The sequence below is a fragment of the Calonectris borealis genome, chromosome 6 (assembly GCF_964195595.1).
Source record: "Calonectris borealis chromosome 6, bCalBor7.hap1.2, whole genome shotgun sequence".
Lineage (NCBI taxonomy): Eukaryota > Metazoa > Chordata > Aves > Procellariiformes > Procellariidae > Calonectris > Calonectris borealis.
In genome coordinates this window covers 18,767,060-18,787,087 of record NC_134317.1, presented here as the reverse complement: position 1 = coordinate 18,787,087, position 20,028 = coordinate 18,767,060, and the positions used below count along the sequence as shown (strand labels likewise).

At 58.3% G+C, this 20,028-nt stretch overlaps 1 protein-coding gene across 3 annotated transcripts in view; it reads right to left on the bottom strand.

The window, feature by feature from the left end:
* Positions 1–8,490: 8,490 nt before the first annotated feature.
* The window catches only part of SLC4A3 (solute carrier family 4 member 3), a 34,448-nt gene continuing 22,910 nt past the window's right edge, over positions 8,491–20,028 (bottom strand). For all 3 annotated transcript variants that reach the window (XM_075153066.1, XM_075153067.1, XM_075153068.1), the window contains 11 exons: positions 18,319–18,532; positions 17,773–17,994; positions 17,303–17,451; positions 15,692–15,886; positions 15,036–15,242; positions 14,329–14,418; positions 12,807–12,973; positions 12,164–12,417; positions 11,665–11,834; positions 11,041–11,214; positions 8,491–10,252 (listed from right to left, as the gene is read on the bottom strand). In XM_075153066.1, the coding sequence (XP_075009167.1) occupies positions 10,175–10,252; positions 11,041–11,214; positions 11,665–11,834; positions 12,164–12,417; positions 12,807–12,973; positions 14,329–14,418; positions 15,036–15,242; positions 15,692–15,886; positions 17,303–17,451; positions 17,773–17,994; positions 18,319–18,532 (1,920 nt within the window). In that variant the 3' untranslated portion in view covers positions 8,491–10,174. The remainder of the gene's footprint in view (positions 10,253–11,040; positions 11,215–11,664; positions 11,835–12,163; positions 12,418–12,806; positions 12,974–14,328; positions 14,419–15,035; positions 15,243–15,691; positions 15,887–17,302; positions 17,452–17,772; positions 17,995–18,318; positions 18,533–20,028) is intronic.

Sequence of the window (20,028 nt, the reverse complement as noted above, 5' to 3'; positions counted from 1 at the left end):
AGCAGCAGTAACTGATGCTGTCAGCCCTGTGCTCCATCAGCCTGGTAGGAAGGGTGGCAAGAATCCTGATAAGAAACTTATGCCTGATGTTTGCTCCTTTCTGTTATGGGATTAAATTGCCAGTCCTACATTCATAGAGCCCCGATGGAAAGGGGGATGTCTGAACTGTCTCCTAAATCTCTTTAGGTGCTGCTTGCCAGGAAGGAATAGCTACGACCATCTGCTTCTTTGCAAAGCTTTTATAAGCAGGCAAGTGCTGACTCGCCATCGCTGGCCACCCGGACGCTGCCACCACCACGTGTCTGGCACCTCACCTCTGCCACCCCGGCACCTCTGGGGCTGGCTGCCACGTCAGCGATGTGATGAACACGAAGTAGTCAACAAGAGCTGGCATGGGCCCCACTGCCCAGGATGAGCCCGGGACCCCTCTCCAGCCCATCAGCCCTCCTCCCCACCTCGGGGCTGCCTCCTGCCCCCAAGCCTGGCGCAGCGGCGCTGCCCGCGTGTTCGGCAGTGATGCCAGCAACCCATCAAGCTCTCAGCCCTCCCGCCAGCCCAGCTGCAGATGGAACAGAAACCAGGATGCCGTGGCTGTTCTCCTCTGCTTGTCAGCGGAGAGCCATGCTCTCTGACAGAGGAGAGCCAGGGCGGGCGGGTGCCGGGGGTCTGGGCGATGAGCTATTCCTGCATCCGTGAAAGGAGCAGCCCTCCGGTGCTGCAGGCAGCAGAGCCCCGCACCCAGCCGTGGCGGCAGCAGACAGTGAGTCAGCTTCCTGCTGGGCTTTCCACACCGAGGGAAGGTCGGCAGAGGACTGGCAGGAACAAGCCGAGGCAGGAATTCCTCCTGGACACCAGACAATATCCTAATTTCCTCCTCTGCCACGGGTCTGGCACACGGCTGGGAGGCGGGCAGGCCAGCGTGTCCCCGCCGCGGGCGGTGAGCATCTGCCAGGCTTGCTCTCCCATCACTTGCAAGGGAACGAGCTGTGACATCTCGGCCGCAGGTGCCACCTCCCCAATGGCTCATCGGAGCCGTGCTTGTAGGGTGGGGAACTGATCTCCTCCGGTGTCATCCCTGGGATGATCTCACTCGGGAGAGCCGGCAGCGGAGGCAGGATACCTTGGATGCAGCGGGGGGCACAGGGAGGCACAGATGCAGTAGGAGGGCCCCCAGGCTCTGCCATGCATCGCCACCATCGCAGCCCCCGCCGGCAGGCCCTGCTGCTTTGCCAGGGCCACCAAACCCCACCTTGCCCAAAGCACAGGGCAGTCAGGAGAGGGTTCTCTAAAAGGGGGAGAACTACTGAGAAGCAGTGGCCAAAAATCAAGCGTGTCCCTTTGCAGGAGTGGCCTGACCCTTGCAGAGCACCAGACGCCGAGGCACTCTCCTGCCACAGACCACACGTGTGCAAGGGGAAGGGGACACAGCAGGGCACACGCTGTCCCCGCAGCCCTGGCCCCCTCCCCACTCCAGTTTCACAATTTCTTGAAATTATCTTAAAAATAGGGTAGTTCCTCCCTTCTCCCATTCCCAGCCTGGAGCCTGGCCACAGCTCAGACCGGAGCAGGGTCTGGCCAGGCCAGCTCAGGCTCGGACGGCCCCAACTCAGCACGAAGCTGTGGACCTCCCCTCCTGCCCCGCTGCTCGCACGCCAGCCTCGTCCCTGCAAGGTGAGGGTGGTGGCGATCAAAGCCACGCCGAAGCTCTCCCTGCCCGGGGCTGCTCTGGGGCTCTGCGGCAGGAATTAGCCCAGGCTCCTTGGGGACAGGATCATGTTTGTACCAGATGTGTCCCTGCTGCAGAGGAATGTGATTAAGGCCGCCTGGAGAGGCTTTCACAGGGTCACACCAAGCACTGCGGCACCTGCTCCCCCAGAGAGCGGGAGTGTGAGGGGGAGCCCTCCTTGCAAGGGGGGGACAGTGAGGGGGTGTTTATCTGTCCTGGGCATCCCCCTGGTTCCCATCTCGCTTCAGCCACCGTCAGCAGCGAGCCCGTCTCACCGCAGCACGGAGTGCTGCCTTTGCATGCTACAGCCCCAGGCCAAGGGCGGCTGCATCACTGCTTGGTCTGACCACAGCGGGAAAAGCTGCTTATCCCATCCAGGCGCAGGAATGCCCTCCAGGGCTGCTCTTTCTCCGTAGGTCAGGAAAACAGGTTGTCGTCTTCATTTTCAGCCTGAACGCAAGAGCAGATGAGCCCAGAGGGTGGATGCTGGGAACATCCACCCCACTGTCACCATGTGCCACCCCTTGGCCTCTGAAGCATCCTCCCGAGCTGCACCACTGGGGCCAGCACTAGATGTGACTTTCTACCAGCCCCGTCTGCATTTGGCCGTGATGGAGGGACCAAACCCATAACTGGGTATCTCCAGCTTTCTCTGCAGATAGGGTTCCCGGTCTTGTTCCCCCAGCCCAACCCTTCCCTCCCTTCCCTGCCACATCCCGGGCCACACATCCATCTCCCGGCAGCGACGAGCTGAGGTTCCCTGCCACTGCTGCCTTTGTGCTGCCTCAGGTTTGCTTGGGGCCAAAACATATCCGCGTGCGGCTTTTACACCTAGGTCATGAGAAATGCAGTCCTGGCAGCGAGATCGCTGAATAAGAAAGCTGAGCTGCACAAGGCTATAATTACAGTAGGAACACGCGGGGATGAGGCCAGCCAAGCACATCCACCTAATTTCCTCTCCTATTAAGCCTGCCCTGCTTTTGTTTGACCCAGACCAAGCCTTGCTATTAATGGCGTGATGCTGTAGAGGTCACAGATGGCTCTGTTACAAACAGCCTTACGGATTCTGCTTAACTGAGTGTATAAGCAGGGCTTTGCTCACAGATACCATTACTGCAGAATTCATGCTGTAGAAAGTGTGTCAGCCAGCTGTGGTGCAGTCGCTTCCCAGACTGGGCTGTTTTAGCAGGCACGGGTAGCTCTCTGTCTTTGTCTCAGGCTGCACGATAAACGCAGGCAAGCAAGCGAGGAGGTTAAATTGTGTCATATCTCTACCCTGGCCCTGGCCAAGGCCTGCTGACGGGTGCTGGTAGCCGGAGCTCAGTACGTTTCCTCTTCCTGATCTCGCCTGTGCAGCTTCAGCCTGCAAAATCATTTCTGTGCTAAAGGAGAGAGCTCTTTTCGCCGTGCACCTGCAGCCAAAATGATGCCAATCTCTGCCCTGTTTCGGTGTACGTGTCCCTTGTGAGTCCCCAGGAGGCAACCTGCAATGCTGGGCTACTGGGTTAGCAAACCCAGTGAGCAGGCGAGGCTGTGCTAACACCTCCCATCTGCCAGAGCGCCTGGTTTTGAGGTCCGTTTCAGGGCTGAAAAGCGAGTGCAGCCCCAGTTCAGAGCACCAGGAACTGGCCCCAGCATCTGGCCGTCTGTGCTGGCTGGGGACAAGAGCCTGTCGCAGCAGGAGCAGGCTGCTCCCCAGCCTGTCCCACTCCCGGTGACCTTGCTGCACCCTGCGTGCTGGAAGGGGAGGACATCCTCCAGGGACACTGGGCTGATAGATGAAGGCAATCATCCAGCTGGGCTCCTGCAGCAGGGACCACAAGGTCCCCTCTCTCTGCAGAAGTCTACAGAGGGGCATTACCTGTCTGTCCTGCTCAGCGGCAAGGTCACATCTGGCAGCCCATAGCCCAGGAGGTCGGAGCAACATGGCAGGAGCGATGGGGCATGCTGCACAGCACTGGTACTCAGCGCTTCTCCTTGCTCTGGCTCCTGCACGGCCCCTTCTGAGCGAGGCAGGACACCCGTGGGTGCCAGCCCACCTCTCTGCTGCTCCCTGCAGGGAAGAGCTTCGGCAGCCACATTTCAGAGCTCAGGCTGAGCCTTCCCCGTCCCGACCTTCCATCAGCATTGCCCCTCTCTGCAGGAGAGCTCATGTGAGCCATCTCCGCACAGCGAGACACAGCAGCTTGTGGGTGGGTGCACCCCGGCCAAAAGGATGCACCTGGCCGGGGCTACCTTGTACAGGCAGAGAAGCAGTGTCCCAGTGCTGTCCCCAGTGAAGACCTCCCAGCCCGGGGCCCCTGGCTCCCTCCCCACGGGGTCCTGGCGCCAGGCAGGAGGGCTGGGCACAGCCCCGGCCAGCTCGCCGAGCAGGCAGGACTTGCTCGCTGAGCAGGCTGAAACATCGTGGTCAAGGCTCCCGTTCCCACGGGCAGCCAGGTGGAGGTGGAAAGGGAACTGTTGGGGTCAGGCCCCTGTTTCCAGGGATGCTGTCCCCATCAGAAGTTTCTAACACGGTTTGCTCCCATTCCCCATTCTCACTCCCTTGAGAGACCATTTACTTCTCCTAAGAGTCCCTTTGGGGAGCAGTCCCAGCACCGGCACCTCAGAGAGCCGGAGGGCTGAAGAGCCCTGGAAGGACGACATGCTGGCAGGGACAGGGCAGCGGCACAAGGCAGCAGGCAGGCAGCGAACTGCCCAAGGCTAAGGAGCCTCCCTCTTGCCAAGGCCAGACAAGCCCTTGGGACAAATTCAGGGCCATGCATGGTTGTACTCACTGTTGAAGAAATGTGCTGCCCAAGCCCATGCCCCGTGCCCAGGGTTCAGGCATCCCTGCAAGAGAAGGGTCCTTTGCAAAGACCTGTGCGAGGGAGAGGGGCTGGAGGAAGCTGCATCTCTCCCCTGTAGCTCCGTGGCAACGCCCGCGGGGCCGGCAACCGGCTCTGGGAAAGGCTGGCTCTGGCACGAGGGACACGTCCGAACCTGCTGTTCCCATGGGGAGGAAGATTTGTGTCCATGCCCGAGGAGGACAGGTTCCTCCCCTGGCAGGCAGCAGGGCCCAGCTCAGCCCTTTCTCCTCTCCCTGGTGCCTCTCCTGGGGCTGGTGAGTCCCTTCTTTCGAGTGACGCAGAGGGGAGGTGGATGGAGGGCAGAAGGGGGCAGAGAGCGTGGGGCTGGCGCCGCGGCAGGGGCGTGACGGGTCACCGGTGCTGGGCAGTATCGCTGGCAGTCCTCAGCATCTGCAACAGCGAGCCGGACCCCGGCACCCGTGAGCTGGGGCCGATCTTTAGCTGGTCTCTGGGGCTTCACGCACAGGCATCTTCCCCCTCAGCATCAGCTCTGCTCCCCCCAAACTGGGGCAACTCCCACTTAAACAAACCCACTTGCAGACACTTGCGGAAGGCAAATGCAACCAGAGCCGCTCTCGCCCCCTCCAGTGCGAGGAACGTGCGGCGCTGCCGCCTCCTGCCATGTTTACCTATCCCCCCAGGTGCTGGGCTCACAATCCCCTCCTCACCAGGAGGAAAAAGGATTTTTCAATTTACTTTTATGAAGTTTGAGTTCCTGGACAGCAGACAGCATAGTCCAGGCAAGGACTTCCAGATATACAGGGGAAAGAGGAAACTATGCCAGTGGCACTGGTTCCCAGTTTTGTCGTGGAGATGGTCTTAGCCAGCAATTTCCTTAACTTCCCAGCCACACAGCCATGTGAACGGGTGCCAGTGGTATCTCACAACAGAGATGTGCCAGCCCCTCCTGGCTGCGGAGAATAAAAATAGCTGGAGAAGACAGCTTGAGCGTACTTGAACCCGGGTGGCAGAAGCAGAAACCCAAATAGTCTGCCTAAACACACAATGGTTTAAAATAATACATTTGATCGTTTTGGGAACAGACCTCCTATTTTTAGTTTTCCAGGCAGGCAAGGGTGGCTGCTTACTCTTGTAAAGATAAACCTCTTCTCAGACAGCAAAGAGGAGGGAGAAGCTGCTGGTCGGAGTGGAGATCTGGTCCGGTACGACCGAGTCCCCTTCTAGGGAGCAGGAGGACACTTGCCCCGTCCCAGAGCATGCCCCAGGGCAGCTGGGGGGCCGCAGGCACCCGGGCTGTTCTCCCCCTGGGGCTGCAGGCAGCCTCTCCGCTCCTCTCCCTGCACTGCACCAGCATTTTGCAGTCCAGCGTGCTCCCCGGTGCGGCAGCACCCAGCAGCCTCTCCCTTCTCTGGTTCCGCCAAAGCGGGGGTACCCCTCTGAGCTCACCCCCTATAGCTCCCCCACTCCTCCCACCCCAGCCCATCCCTGTTGCCCTCCTCCCCACCCACCCGCCATCTCCGCTCCGGCAGAGCAACGGGGACCGACTCATCTGAGCTGGCCAGGTGTCCCATCCTTCAAAGCGGCACGCCGGCCTTTGGTAGCAGCGTCTACTGGCTGAGCCCACAGGCGTGACCCAAACCAGAGCCCCCACAGCAATCCTGCCTGCACCAGCCCCTGCGTCGCATCCTGGTGCGCTGCGTTTCCCAGCACATCCAGAGCCCGGGACTGTTGGGTGACCTGCGATCCCGGCTGCCTCCTCTCCATCACCAAGGCCGCCCATGGAGGCCCTCTACTCTGCCCTCGAAGGGGAGATCAGCGCCTTCATGAGGCACGTGCAGTGGTGCCGGCAGGGCTTCGACCTGCGCAGCCTGTACCACGTGCTGCTGCTGGTGCTGCCGCGGAGCCCCTCGGGGCAGGTGGAGAGCTGGCAGCACCTGCAGAGGCTTGCCCAGTGCCAGCCCGGCTCGGCCAGCCCCGACGTGGCCAGCTACGTGGGCTGGCTGGCCTGTTACCTGCAGCACCTGAGTGCGCTGAAGGAGAGGTTTGACGCCAGGGTGGTGGTCCCACTCTGCGAGAACTTGTACATGCACGAGGAGCCGGCTGCCTGCCCCACCCGGCGGTCCCCCTCAGCATCCATCCCGCGCCTGGCCGCACAGCTCTTCACCCACCGGCGCAACTGGGCGCTGCTGCTGCAGGGGGGCCCCCTCAGCGAGCGGGTCTTCAGCCCCCGCAGCCTGCGTGACCTGTGTGGCTTCGTCGGCGTGGGGCCCTTTGTGAAGGTCTTGCGGCTCGTCCCCGATGTCTTTCACCAGAGCTTGGCCACGGCGGATCTCGCCCGGCAGTGGGTCCATCTCCACCGCAGCAGGTACAGCCTCTCCCTGCCACCGTCACCATCATCATCACTGCCACAACAGCCACCAGCGCGGGGCAGAGCAGGACTGGCTCCCAGCCCTGTGCAGCCCCCACTGCGCGGCAGGACCCCCCAGCAGCCCGGCTCTCCCCTGGGCTTGCCCGACCACTTGGTCCCGCTGCAGCCCTCGGGCGCAGGCGGCAGCACCAGGGTGCTGCAAGCCCGGCTGCGGGAGAGCCGGGAGGAGTTGCTGGCTCTGCTGCACCGCGGGGAGCGGGCGGCCGCCCTGCACGCCCAGGTCCATCACGTCGCCCGGCGCATCCATGTCCTGCGCCTGCAGCAGCGGGGCGAGGGGATGCAGCTGGCCCAGCCCCGGCAGAGCCGGGGTAAGGCTATGGGTACAGGAGGTTGCCGGCACCAGGCTGCCCTGGCCGAGGAGCTCCAGAAGAGACTGGAGCTGGAGGAGTACCACCACAGCATCTTGGAGGCCGACTGGCTGCTGGAGCTGGAGATCAGGCCCATCCTCCTCCGGAGGATCCATGCGGTAAGGGGCGCGCGCTGGCTCTGCTTGCGCGCCCTGCCCTGTGTCCCAGGGTGAGAGCAGGGGCACTACCGCAGCAATGGAGCTGCACGGAAAGGGCTGGACATCCAGGTGGAGACACGGATCTTGTGGGACTGGATAGAGCCATAACCTCTCTGGTCCAAACTGATGGCCTGTTGGGTAGCCCTAGGCATTCAGGTGTGAGGAAGGAAAGCCATGGAGTGGGGAAGGGAGAGGGAGTGTTTCTTAACATGGCGGAGCAGCCTGCGGGAAACATTCGTGGATGCTCCCATCCAGCCCACCTGGATGCTCAGGAGCCGGGCACCCGCGCTGCCTCCTCTCCCTCAGGTTCAGCAGCGCTGCCGAGACCTGGAGAGGATGCTGCGAGGCCACGCGCTGCCTGCCCCACAGCAGGCCCAGCTCAGAAGCGGGACGGCCACCACCCCTGCGCCCGGGCGGGCTCAGCCCTCTGCCGCGTGCTCCATGGCAGCGGCCAGCCCCAGGAGCAGCCAGCGACCCTGACGACAGGAGGTGGGACCACCGCCTACTCCCAGCAGCAGCACCCAGGAGAGCACGACGGGAGGACGTCCAACCCATCACCACGTGGGCTGCGGGCAGCCAGCGGCTCACAGGGACCTGGCTCGGCCTGGGAGGAAAGTGTGGAGGGAACGTGTGTTTAATGAGATGTTTCCTCCACGCTCAGCCCACGGCCCTGCCGTTTGGCGTGTGGCTACAGGCTGGGTAAGGAGATGAGCACCAAGCGCTGCTGAGCACGCAGGCACATGCATGCGCGCGTGTATGGATGCACGCAGGCATGAATACGCGTTTGTGATTAAATACGGGGCTCAGCCTCCTGTTTCCAGCAGCCAGCATGGGGGCTCCAACTGGGCCCACAGTAACCAGCCTGCTTGGTGATGGTGGTGGAGAGCCCACCTCCGTGCTGGTAGTGGGTGACAAGGTGACAGCCCCCACTCCAGCTGGGGCTTGCTCCCTCACTGGCTACTGTTGTGGGCAAGAAACAGTTTTATGTCGTGGAATTTCAATCAAATTAATTTATTGCCAATTAACAAACAAAAGCGGTTCCTGTGAAGAGTTTATTAGTGTAGCTGTTTCCACTACAGTCAGAGGAGTCACAATGCACAGCGACAACAGGCCTCCTACACTACACGGGGAGGACAGGACACACACGGCCACAGACACACAGAGACACTCGTCTCTCTGCCCCAGGCCCTGCAGGGGGGCCAGGCTGTGGGGCAGGAACCTGCCACGGGGGAGGTTTCTCTCTCTGGTGGGATCCGCAGCCTGCCGGGGAAGGCGTAGGACCCTCCTGGTAATGAAGCACCCACCATCTCTCGCAGGAGCCAGGCTAAACGGGAACTGGGGCAGCAGCTTGTCCCCAGTCCAATAGTGCAGTGAGCATCCCAGCCTCCTCCACAAGGCCACTCCGGCTCCCACCATCAGGGAGAGGCTAGGGTGCCCGTCTCCTCTGGCACTACCCTCAGAGCCGCCACGGGCAGCAAGGGCACCGTCAGCAGTTTCTAAGGCAGCTCTGACGGGGGGCTGCCAGCCCGGGGAGACCCCAGGGGACAGCCCTGCCAGGCGGAAAGGTGTTCGGAGCTGCCCAGAGGTGACAGGGGCTGAGCTCTGGGCACACTGAATGCTGTTCCTTCCCACTTGGAGGGCACCCCTGGACGTGAAAGGTCACCCCAATATGGCAGCAGAATTGGGGCTGGGGGTTTCAGTAACTTCCTTGTAGGGCTACAGGGAGCCAGACCCAGTGGATCACTGCACAGGGAAAGGGAGGGGACCCAAAGGACTGTTTTGTGCTCCAACACTACACCTCTTGTATAGCTTCTTAAATATGGTTTGTTCTCAGGGACAGGAACGTGGGGACCAGGAACTGGGATGCAGCCCTGTGATGAGTTTTTACCCCTGCAGCCTTTGTGCAGAATGGCACAAGACTCCTCTTAGTCCCTGCAAGAGGGCAGGCACTCGAGGCTTCAGGATATCTGCTTATCCCCAGCCTCCCCTCTCTGTGCAGTTTTCCTTTGGGAAGAGGGTTGGGAAAATTGGGAGGAAGCACACATCCTCCCCCATGCTGAGCAAGAGCTGAAAACAGTCCTGTGGGAAGCTGTCTGAAGGACAGGGCCAGGGTGCTGGTCCCTCCTTGCCCGTCTGCCAGGCTGCAGCAGCCAGGTGGGCCAGCGGCTGTGGCACAGGCCCGGCATGAGCACTCCCGGAAGGGGGCAGAGGGAGCAGGAGCGCCAGCCGAGCAAGGAGGCTGCTGGCCTGGGAGAAGCCCACTGGCCGTCCACAGGCAGCATCCAGCCCATCCCTGTGACTGCTCAATGGCACGTGGTGCTGAGATACCCAAGCTTCATGGTAGCGGAAGGGGACACAGTGGCACCAGCTGGCACGGCTCCCCTTCACCACCTGCAGACCAGGCACAGGCTGCCTCTAGCGGGGAGGGGGCAGACCCCTGACCCACGGGCACTCGGGACCCACACAGCTTCGGGATGTGAGAGGCATCTCTCAGCCCACCAGGTCCAAGAGGAGAGAGACTCACAGCCTGCTGAGCGAGCGATGGGGCAGCAGGAGCCGGGGCTGCCTCCTGCAGGGCTATGGAACAGCCGTTCGTTGGTCCAGGCAAGAGATCGCGTGACTCATGGCAAGTCTCCAGTTAGTCCTTGGGAGGGACGAGCAGGCGCGAGCAGCCTGTCCCATGAGCGGGGAGGGCAGCTCCCAGCTCACACAGGCATGTGCAGCTCGTTGTACTCATCCCGGCCGTCCTCATCGAAGTTCGGCTCCGCATCCTCTGAGTCCAACTGGGGAGAGGCAGAGACCAGGCTCTGAAGGCCACAGCTGTCCCCAGCGCGGGGTCAAGCCTGGCACGGAGGGATCAGCCTGCAGCAAACCAGGCATCTGGGCTGCGCTGGGAAGAGCAAAGCTCTTGCTCCTTCCCCTCCCAACAGGCTCCTTTTTTTGTCCCTCATGCCCGTCCATGCACCCCCAGCCTGAGGCCCTTCCCTGTAAGTGTTCTTCTTTGACAGTGCCCCATCACTGGGGCTTTGGTCCGGCACAGCAGCTCCTCCCTCCTCTCCTGCTGGCAGCACCCACTTCTGGGTGCTGCTCCAGGCTGCTCTCCAACAGGAGCTTGGGATGTTGGCAGCGGCAGAGAAGCTGCCAACACACGAGGAGCTGCCAGCACCCTGGCACTGTGGTTACATGCTCCTGTGCCAAGCAGCCACAGGCTCTCGTGTGCTGCTGGGCTGTCCTTGCTGCTCTCTCAGTGGGGAAATGGGGTGCCGCTTGATGAATGAGCCACGAATGGGGAGGAGGATGGAAGAGGAAACCCTTATTCCAGGCCTCTGCGTGGCAGGATCCTCTGCCTCCTTGCCTAGGGTGCCCATCCACCCCACACTGCACTCCCAGGGCTACAAGCTCTGAGGAAGCCAACCACCCACCTACTGCAATTGAATAAAGACCCCCAGACAATAGCAGGGAAAGCCAAGGCTTTGCTGGCCTAGGATCTCCCAAGTCTTTCAGTCTACCAAATCTCCTCAACCTCACTCCAGTGTTGCAAGCTAGACTGTGAGGACAGGTATTTGCTTACCGCTTTGAGCTCCCTGTCGTGGAAGAAGCGGGGCAGCACGAAGCGTCGCAATGGCACTGTCATGATCAGGACGAAGGGGAAGGCCAGGGATGCCACCGTAGATTTCACCACCCAGAGCAGCACAATGCAGGCCAGTTGAATGCAGGTGAAGAGATTCATTCTCCAGGTCTTCACCTAGGGAAGTAAATGCAGTCTAAGAACACATTGTCCTTCCACACAGATTGCCAACTGGCAAAACATAACCTTTCTGCATAGCATAGTACAGTATCACAACACTGCTGCACTCTCTACCTGCCTGTACTCTACAGGAAGGCAGAGCTCCATAACTCATCAGCCTCTGTGCAACCTAGCAGCATAGCTGGCAGTGTCCCTACACCCGCTCAAGCAATGCATCACTCCTACAAACAGCCCGTCCATACAATACCCTGGCAATACACTCCTGTGTCCAGCCTATCAGCACGCTATCCTAGCGTTGTATCCGTGCACTTACTTCTCAGCACAAACTTGCAGCCAAGGGGGGTCACCAAGCCAAGCATCACTTTAGCAACGCATCATCCTCCCCTAACCTGCCTCTTCTTCCTCTGCTCCTCGTTACCTGGTTCCCCGCAACCTGCCTTCGCTCACCTTGACAACATAGATGTGGTCAGGGTGGTGCTTGGATGGCATGAAGATCAGGAGCAGCCGCTCATAGAGCTGGATGCCAGTGAGCGACGTAACCCCCATGTAGAGGAAGATGCCGAAGAGCACAGCCAGCGGGATCTGCCGCAGCATGTTCCCCATCACAATGGACAGACCTGCACAGACAGAGCTCAGGGCATGGTGTGTCCCACGCCAGCCCCTCCGCAAGGCACCTCGGCCTCCGTCCCTCTCCCGCCTCCTCTCTCTCTGTCCCGGGGCGCAAGGGGAAGGAAGCTCAAGAAGGGTCTAGCTGGAAGGGTTGCCGAGATGGACTGGCCATGGCAGGGTACTGAAGGCTGCCAGAGAAGAGCTGAGTGTTGGTGGGGACAGTCCTGCAGCGAGTGGGCAGGGCGCAGTCCGGCCCGCGGGGCAGGGACACAGCCAGGAGATTCAAGTGGTCGGCCCTGACCTCCCCCCTCACTCCTTCACCCGAGCAGAGGCTTACCGACGAGGGCGGCAATAAGCACTCCGGTCACACGCTGCTCCTTCACCTCCTCGATCTTGGGCTTCTCTCCTGGTGCGATGGCCTTGCTCATGACTGTCAGAGCATTGACATGAGTGACGGAGCGCACCGTCGCTGCGGTCAGCCAGGGCAGCCCAAAGAGTGCACAAAGCCCCCCCATAGTGCCAATGAGCAGCAGGTCCAGGTGGAAGCCAGAGCCTTTCAGCAGCTTCCTCTCCTTCTTGCTCACAATCAGCCTGGGAGGAAAAAGAGCCCGGGTCAGTGCCAGGCCCAGCCCCGTGCCCAGGGGACAGCACTGCAGCTGGGGACAATGTTCACTCTCTGGAGAAAGCACACATGGGGACAACAAGGAGATGGCTGAGGAGAGGGATGGTGGCTGTCAAGCTCAGGTTAGAGGTTTCCTCCTGTGCTTGGCTGAGGCAGGTCTCCACCACACTGTATTCCAGGAGGGGAGCCAAGAGACGACAGGAGAACCCAAGAAGGTACAGTCTGAAATGGCCAGGATCCTGCCCTTGCTTCCTCGCTGGGATGCCAGGCACATCCCACACGAATGGCACCAGCACTTGTCCCAGCCTTGCCTGCCCAGGGGTTAGTGACGGTTGGCGTTGGCGGCGGAGGTACTCACGTAGTGATCTGTGTCTCCATGAAGATAAGAATGAAGACCAGAAGGGCAGGGATGGCAGAGGCGAACATCATCCACATCGGAAAGGTCCCACTGCTGCCCATAGGGTGAATGAACCAGCCACGCTTGTGAGGAGATGTGACCGACAGGCCAGAGGGGACATTCAGCTTCTGGTGGTGTAGCCACAAAACCCAGCAGTTACTCATCAATACACATGTGCCCACAGCCTCACACAGGACTAGCCTTGATCCTCCTGGTCTCCCTGGTCTGAACGCCTCAGATGATGGGACAGCCACCCTGACCTGAGCTGGACTTTCTCATGGATAATCCCCTTCAGTGCAAAAAATCCCATGGCCCCTGACATGGGCCTGTCTCATTTCCTTTCAGCTATTGGAATTCCCTTGGCTTTTGTCCAAGAGACCTCAGGAACCTCACCCCCAAGCCAGTGCTTGCAGACCACAGTTAAAATGCTCCTTGGACCTCTGCTTGGACAAATCAAGTGTCCTTGACTGCCTACCCTTCTCTAAGGTGGCTTTCCAGACTTCCGAAGCCTTTTCTGAGACATTTTTCAGTATTGTTTTTGCAGTGTGGGCTTCAGAAGTGTCCACATTCTCTGGAAATGACCTCGCTCTGATCGTGTTCAGAGGGAATATCATGTTTGTGCTCCCATCAGAGACCACACAGACTCCTAGCTGTACATCGTCCTGACCCTGCGTTCACCAGCATTTGAACTCTCGGCTCTGCGCTGCTCTACAGCAGTTCTTGCTCTCTGCCTGCGTGAGCACTGCAGGAAGAGTTTATGATTTGCATTTATGTTAATCAGCATAAGTATGAATAATATTCCTGGAATGCTTGTGCTTGAGCTAAGCTGTGTAACTAAGTACCGTTTTCTCGGAAAGCTTTGTACGTATGCTGAGTTAATACTGAAATGATAATGCTTTTGATATTAATTGTGGAAGTGTAGAAGGGTACGAAAAGGATGTAACAAAGTGCATGATTTTACTAACGTCTGATAAAACCAGATTTTTCATTGAAATTTAAATGAATAAAAATGCATTTGGATTCTGTTAAGCCTCGGGCTGTCTTGATAAAAAGCTTGCATGCTGAACAGGAACTACCTTTCAGCCTCTCCCCGAGGTTAGTTGAAAAAAATACCAAAACAAAAAGATATAACTACACATCTACTAAAAAAGGGGGAAAAAATGTATGTATGTTTTTAGAGTTACAAACAAGGAATTAATTGCACTGAATCTCTCCGGTCCCCTAAAGCCTCCCCTACTAACAGCTGGAACACCAGAGGGATACCAGGACACTCCAGTCCCTGGAGCTCTGGTCTCGGTCTCAGCAAGACCCTTGGAGCTTCCCTTCAGCATGGGAGTGAGGACGAGAGGAGCATCTCTGTTTGCTTTGCGCTGGACTAAAGAGGCAGAAATACAAATCCCCCGTTGCACAAGAACAGGCCACGGTGCCGCAGGGATCACTGCTGGGCTGCAGGAGGGGCTCTGGGGGCGGCGCTGGCGCCTACCTGTGTGTACGTGTCAGTAATGGTGTAATCCACCAGCACCATGACCAGGATGGAGATGGGGATCCCGAAGTCTCCGATAATCCGCCGAGCCTGCAGAACAAACACCCTCGCTAGCAAAGGAAACGGGCCGGCTCCGTGCACCCACCCTGCTACAGGCAGCCTGCAGCAAAACGAAGCCCCAGATGGGGCCAAGCGCCACTGCAAACCTGAGCACTGCTGATGAGCAGGGCAAGGGAACCCAGCCTTGACGCATGGGGCTGCGCATCCCACTGCCCACATAACACACAGTCCTCCAGCCACTCTTAAGTGACTGGCTAACTGCTCCTACTGGCCTATTTGGATGGTGCTCCGGGTATTACACAGATGTCCTGCATGTAGAGAGATGTCCAAAGGGAACAAGTTGTAAGCTCTTCCTCCTATATTCTAGTTTAACAGACTTGTATCCAGCCAAAGGAGCTTTCCCAAGGTCCAGAGGACTTTTCAGCAAAGCTCACTGGAGCAGGACAGTGCAGATACCACCACCAATAGCCAGCTCTGGTCTGCAGCCTAGGTCAGGCTACTATTCCTTCTGCATGGTATTTAAGGGATTGCTGGTGTTTCTTTGGGGGACGGTCCAAATGCTCTGGAGAACAAAGGTCTGTAGCAAGAAGCATTATTTGTTTGGCACGTCCCTTGTCCTTAACATCTGGGTCCCACAAACTTCTTACCTTTCCTCCTAAGAAACGGCTGTTCTTGAACTTGCGCATAAAGAAGGCAATGAAGAAGGTGCCTAGCATGAGGATGAGGGAGAGGAGAGCAGTGTTGGGCTGCATCCTGATTCCCAGTGACATCGCATCCGCAGAGAGCATGCTGGCATTCAGGCCACTCTGCACATTTGGTGGGTAGAACTTCAGCAGAGGATGTTCTGCAAATACCTGGGCAGAGATGAGAGAAGCAGCGGGCACTGTCACCACAAGGAGGGGCAGGGGGCACTGTCACTACTGGGGGCAGGGGGAAGCGGAGGTGTCCTGCTCTGTGGAGAGGTGAGGGTGGTAGATGGTGGGCGCGGACAATCCCAGCATCCGTCACCTCACCTCGCAACCTACCCAGCTGGAGAGGGCTGGGGAGAGAAAAGTGGCCCCTCTTTAATGCCTCCTGCAGGAAGAGAAGGGGAAACAGACGTTAGGGCTCGTCCTGCCAGCCTCTGTGGTGGCACAGGGGCCAGCTGGGCTGGGGCATGAGAGGCCAGCAAAGAACTGCTCTGCAGATCGCCTAGGAAAGCTGTGGCTGAGGTGGCCCTGTTCCCCTGCCTCCTGTATGCTAAAGCAGCAGGTTCCTGGGGGATCAAGAGATGCGGCAGCCCATCTCCCTGGGGAAGGTTCACCTTGTACAGTTTGTAGAAGGTCTCGTAGATAAAGATGAGGGAGATGAGGAAAGCAAAGATCTCCTGGGTGAAGGGCGAGATGTAGCGCACCAAGAAGCTTCCTTCAGCTGCCACGATAATGAAGATGAAGACGATGAGCCACAAACCAATCCACACTCTGCCTGTCAGATACTCAATGCCTTGTGTCTGGCAGAACTGAAATGGAAAGGGGAAGGAGTTACTCATGGCTCCTCAGGCTGCCTCCCGCATCTGCTCCCCATTAAGATCAAAGACTCTCCTGGAAAAAAGCATCTACATCTGCTTGAGCATCCAGCACAGAGACAGTAAATTCAGGGCTGGAGTCACAAGTAAAGTTACAGACTTTGCATTAACACCAGCCGGCTCACACCAAGCAGGCCTCTATCGCTGCAGTCTTTGTAACAGTACCTCCTTCACTCTCTGCTGACGCCACCCCATGCATGACGCTCCCCATCCCACCCATATGGAGGTGCCATTACTCAAACACAGCTATCCACTGCTCCACGCACTCAACAGCACAAGCCTGTTCCCCGCAAAGGAGAACCTCAGCAGCCTGCTATGTCCCGCTGCATAAAGACTATGTTAGCTGGGGCATAGTCCCAGACAGCGCCCTGCGTACGCGCACAGTTGTATGCGGAGAAGAGCCCCCAGGCTGTCACCACAGAACAGACCATCTCCACTGCCTCTGCTCATCCACACACAGCAACACCAACTACTTCCAGCACAAATCACATCCCTCCCTTTGCAGCCTTCCTCGGTACCCCCAGGGACAGTGCCCTCACACAGGGCAGAGGTACACCTTTGTACACAGTGGCTGGGCAAAGCAAAAGCAGTCAGTGAGAAGTGCGGCCACAGGAGAGCAGAGAAAATTCCACTGTGCAATGGCATCACCAGGTCCAAACTCTTGACACACCAAGGTGAAAATCTAACTGTAGGAAAAATCATGCTTTAAAAGTCTAGACATGCTAGGAGTCAGAAAAAAGGAGAAGGATTAGACCCATTGCTTGGAGGTACAGTGACACGGGGATGCTTTTAATAGTGAAGAGGTCATGCTTCTTGAGAAAGAAACATGTCCATCCTGGCTGGCCAGAACATCTCTGCACACGACCTTGGGCTCATCCTGAGAGGTGGGAGTAATGTATGTGGGACATCCCAAATGGGTGAACGTTGTTGGGTTCCCATACAAGGAAACCTGGACACAGGGAAAAGTTGTGAAACGGTCTTCAAAGGAAGCCCCACGAACAAGAAAGTACTATGGACCCGTATTTTAGGACGCAGCTACAAGTGCTCATTGTGCCAGGATGGGCTGCAGCACAGGGCTGGGGGACGACGCTCCCCTGACAGTCAGCAGGTAGAGGAGTGCTGGTACCACTGTCACTCCTCAAGGGGGTCAGCCCGTGGGATACAGCAACAGGAGGCAGAAGTCCCTATGGCGTGACCTGCAAAGGGTCAGCAGAGCCAGGGCCAGCCCCAGCCGAGCTGAGGGCAGCCTGGCAGGACCCAAGGAGTCCACACCACCAAAGACCCTTTGGAGAACTGAGAAATGCCATCTGAGTGAGCAGGTGCCAAGCATGGACACTGCCTCACATGTACCTTGTAAAAAGCTTCTTCAAACACCAGCAGAGGCCCTGAGAAGCCAATGACCAGGAGAGGCTGGGCTCCGAGCAGGGAGAAGAGGATCCCTAAAACCGAGGTGGAGATTATCAGCTCGGAGACCCCCATGAGACCCTCAGTTTTCTCTCCTGGGAAAGAGAACAACGTGTGAGTGTTATAGCCCGGACACAAGCACCGTCACCACAGGCAGGCAGGCTGCAGACACAGCTCCAGACGAAGGAGGCAGGTCCCCGTCCCACCAGTCAGAGGTCTCCTGTGTTGGGCAGGGAGCACAGAGGGAGCCCGGGGAGCCGAGGCCAAGCGGCAGGGAGGGGACAAGGCAGCAGTCGAGGCGCAGCGCTGCCGCTCTCCCTGAGCGAGCAGCACCGAAGCCCACCCCAGCACAGCATCACACAGACACAGCCAGTGTCCCAGCGTGCAAAGAGCAGACCAGAAAGCAGGCCCATTACCTAGGAGTCCCCCGAAGGTGATGGCAGGAGAGAGAGCAGCAAAGTAGATGAAGAGAACGGCCGCGAGACACTGGCTGTGCAAGGCGTCTCTGATGTCACTGAGGTATTTGGGGTACCTGCGCTTTATGTCCCGAACCAGACCTCCAAAAAATATCCCGGTCCGCTTCAAAGGGTCGTCCTCAGCTTCCTCCTCTTCTTCCTCAGCTTTCACTTCACACAGCTCTAGAGGTGCACGGAGGGCAGGGTTGAGCAGGGGAATGCAGGTATGCCCTTGGGCTCTCCCTCTCCCCCATAGCCCATGAGACCTTCCTCCAGCAGTGCTAACCTGGTGGGCCCCCTGCGACTGCACATCCCACTGCCTCCAGCTGCCGCCAGCTGCCAGAGCTGCCCACAGCCACTGTCCTGCCTCCCCTTGCCCCCCTCTCCGCCCCCCACTGCAGGAGCCAAGCCCTGCTCACCCCTCTGCCAGGTTCTGTGAGGGGAGGGCCCACTGGGGCACGCAGGGCACTAGGCACAAACTCTTTTGCCCAATGTGAGTGGAGAGACCTTTGGCTTCCTGGACAGCCCCCTCCTTCATGGACTTCTGCTCCCTCTCCTTCCTCTTCCTCAGCAGCAACTTTTGGAAGGTGGCAATGGATTTGAGCAAGTCTTTCCCCTCCACCTCTGACGGGGGGATGACAATACTGCAGTCCAAGAACTCATTGATTGCGTTGAGAAGGTCTTGACGGTCATCTGCCATGTATGCAGCCTCATGGAAGTGCTGAGAAGGGCAGGGAAAAAGAGAGAGGGGGAAGGCTCAGACCAAGAGTGCGCCCAGCTACCTACAGCCTGGAAACACAAGGCTCGATGTGACCATACAGTAACATCCTGCTCCCTTGACCCACTACTGCCACTCCGTGACCCACACTCCTGAATGCCTCCTCCCTGTCCTTCTACCCAATGCCCCTCACCTAATCCCATGTCTCTCCTCCTTTCCCTATCCACCCTTTCCAGTGACCTCCTTGCTCCTGCTTTTCTCCCCCAAGCCCCACTGCTCTTGCCCAAGATCCTGCTCCTGCAGCATCTCTGCCAGCTGCACGCACTGCCAGACCACAGGGTGCCCCTCATGGGACTTCTGCATCAATCAAAATCAGATCTGTGCTTCCCAGCCAGCCTGGTGCCTCTCATTCCCTAGGCTCAATGCTACACCTGGCCAGCCTGTGCCACACCAGATCACTGTGGCTGCATCTGGCCAAGATCCTTCTCCTTACAAGCTCTGCATGCCATTGCTCAGTCCCACAGGGCTCTCATTTGGAGCCGAGCTCAGAAATGTAAAGAAGCCAGGCACCATAGAGATGAAAGACTTTCCCTGTCCCTGCAGCTCAAAATTAGGAGTCTGCAACAGACCGATGTCCTCCTAGTCTGGTCTTGGTTTGTTTTGAGGGAGAAGCTGGTGAAGCCCTAAAGCACCACAGATAAAGCACAAGAACCAGGACCTAAGCAGGGAGACTCTTGGGAGTCTCCACATGGGAGAGGGAAGGAAAACAGGAGTCTACAGCATGAAGGAAACCAGGCAGAAAAGGGGAGATACTCCTGACAGCAAGGGCAAGATGACAAGGAAGGACTCCAAGGAGACCATGAGGGGACAGCACTACTGCAGATAGGCAGGGAGGTGCTAGCAAATGGGCAGAAGCGCTGCATTGCCTCTGGAACGTGCCTACAGAGAAAGGGCTGGAGGAAGATGAACAAGTGAACAGCCTGTAAAGCAGGTAGGGGACAGCTAAGGTCCCTGCAGCACACAGACTCCCTGGAGCCACCACTTCAAACTGTAAATGATACCATACTCTCTTCGTGGCGCCAGCCACTGTGTAACCTGGCTGCGGCCAGCTCCGGCTGCAGCAGATGGCTCCCCTCCTCCAGCAACGGAGGAGCAGAGTCTCAAATGAGCGAGATCAGCCCACAGAGTCAGTGCTGATGCTGGAATATGGCACCTCACCTCTTCTGGCTAAAAACACGGTCTCAGCTGAGCCCTGTGCAACTCCTGGGAAGGGATCTTTCAGCTGGGAGCCCTTATCGCCTATAACCCACCTGCTCTGAGTGGACCTTTTAGTCCCCAGTTCAGGGAGAGTTGTGCACTGGTGGCAGGACAGGCAGGTTTGTTACTTGGTTCTAGTTACATGGCACCAGCCAGGAGGACCCTGTGAACCTGTGATTCTCCTGTTCTGGATGTATGCAGCAGATGCTCAGATTGTCTTTTCTTTGCGTTTAATTCCTTAC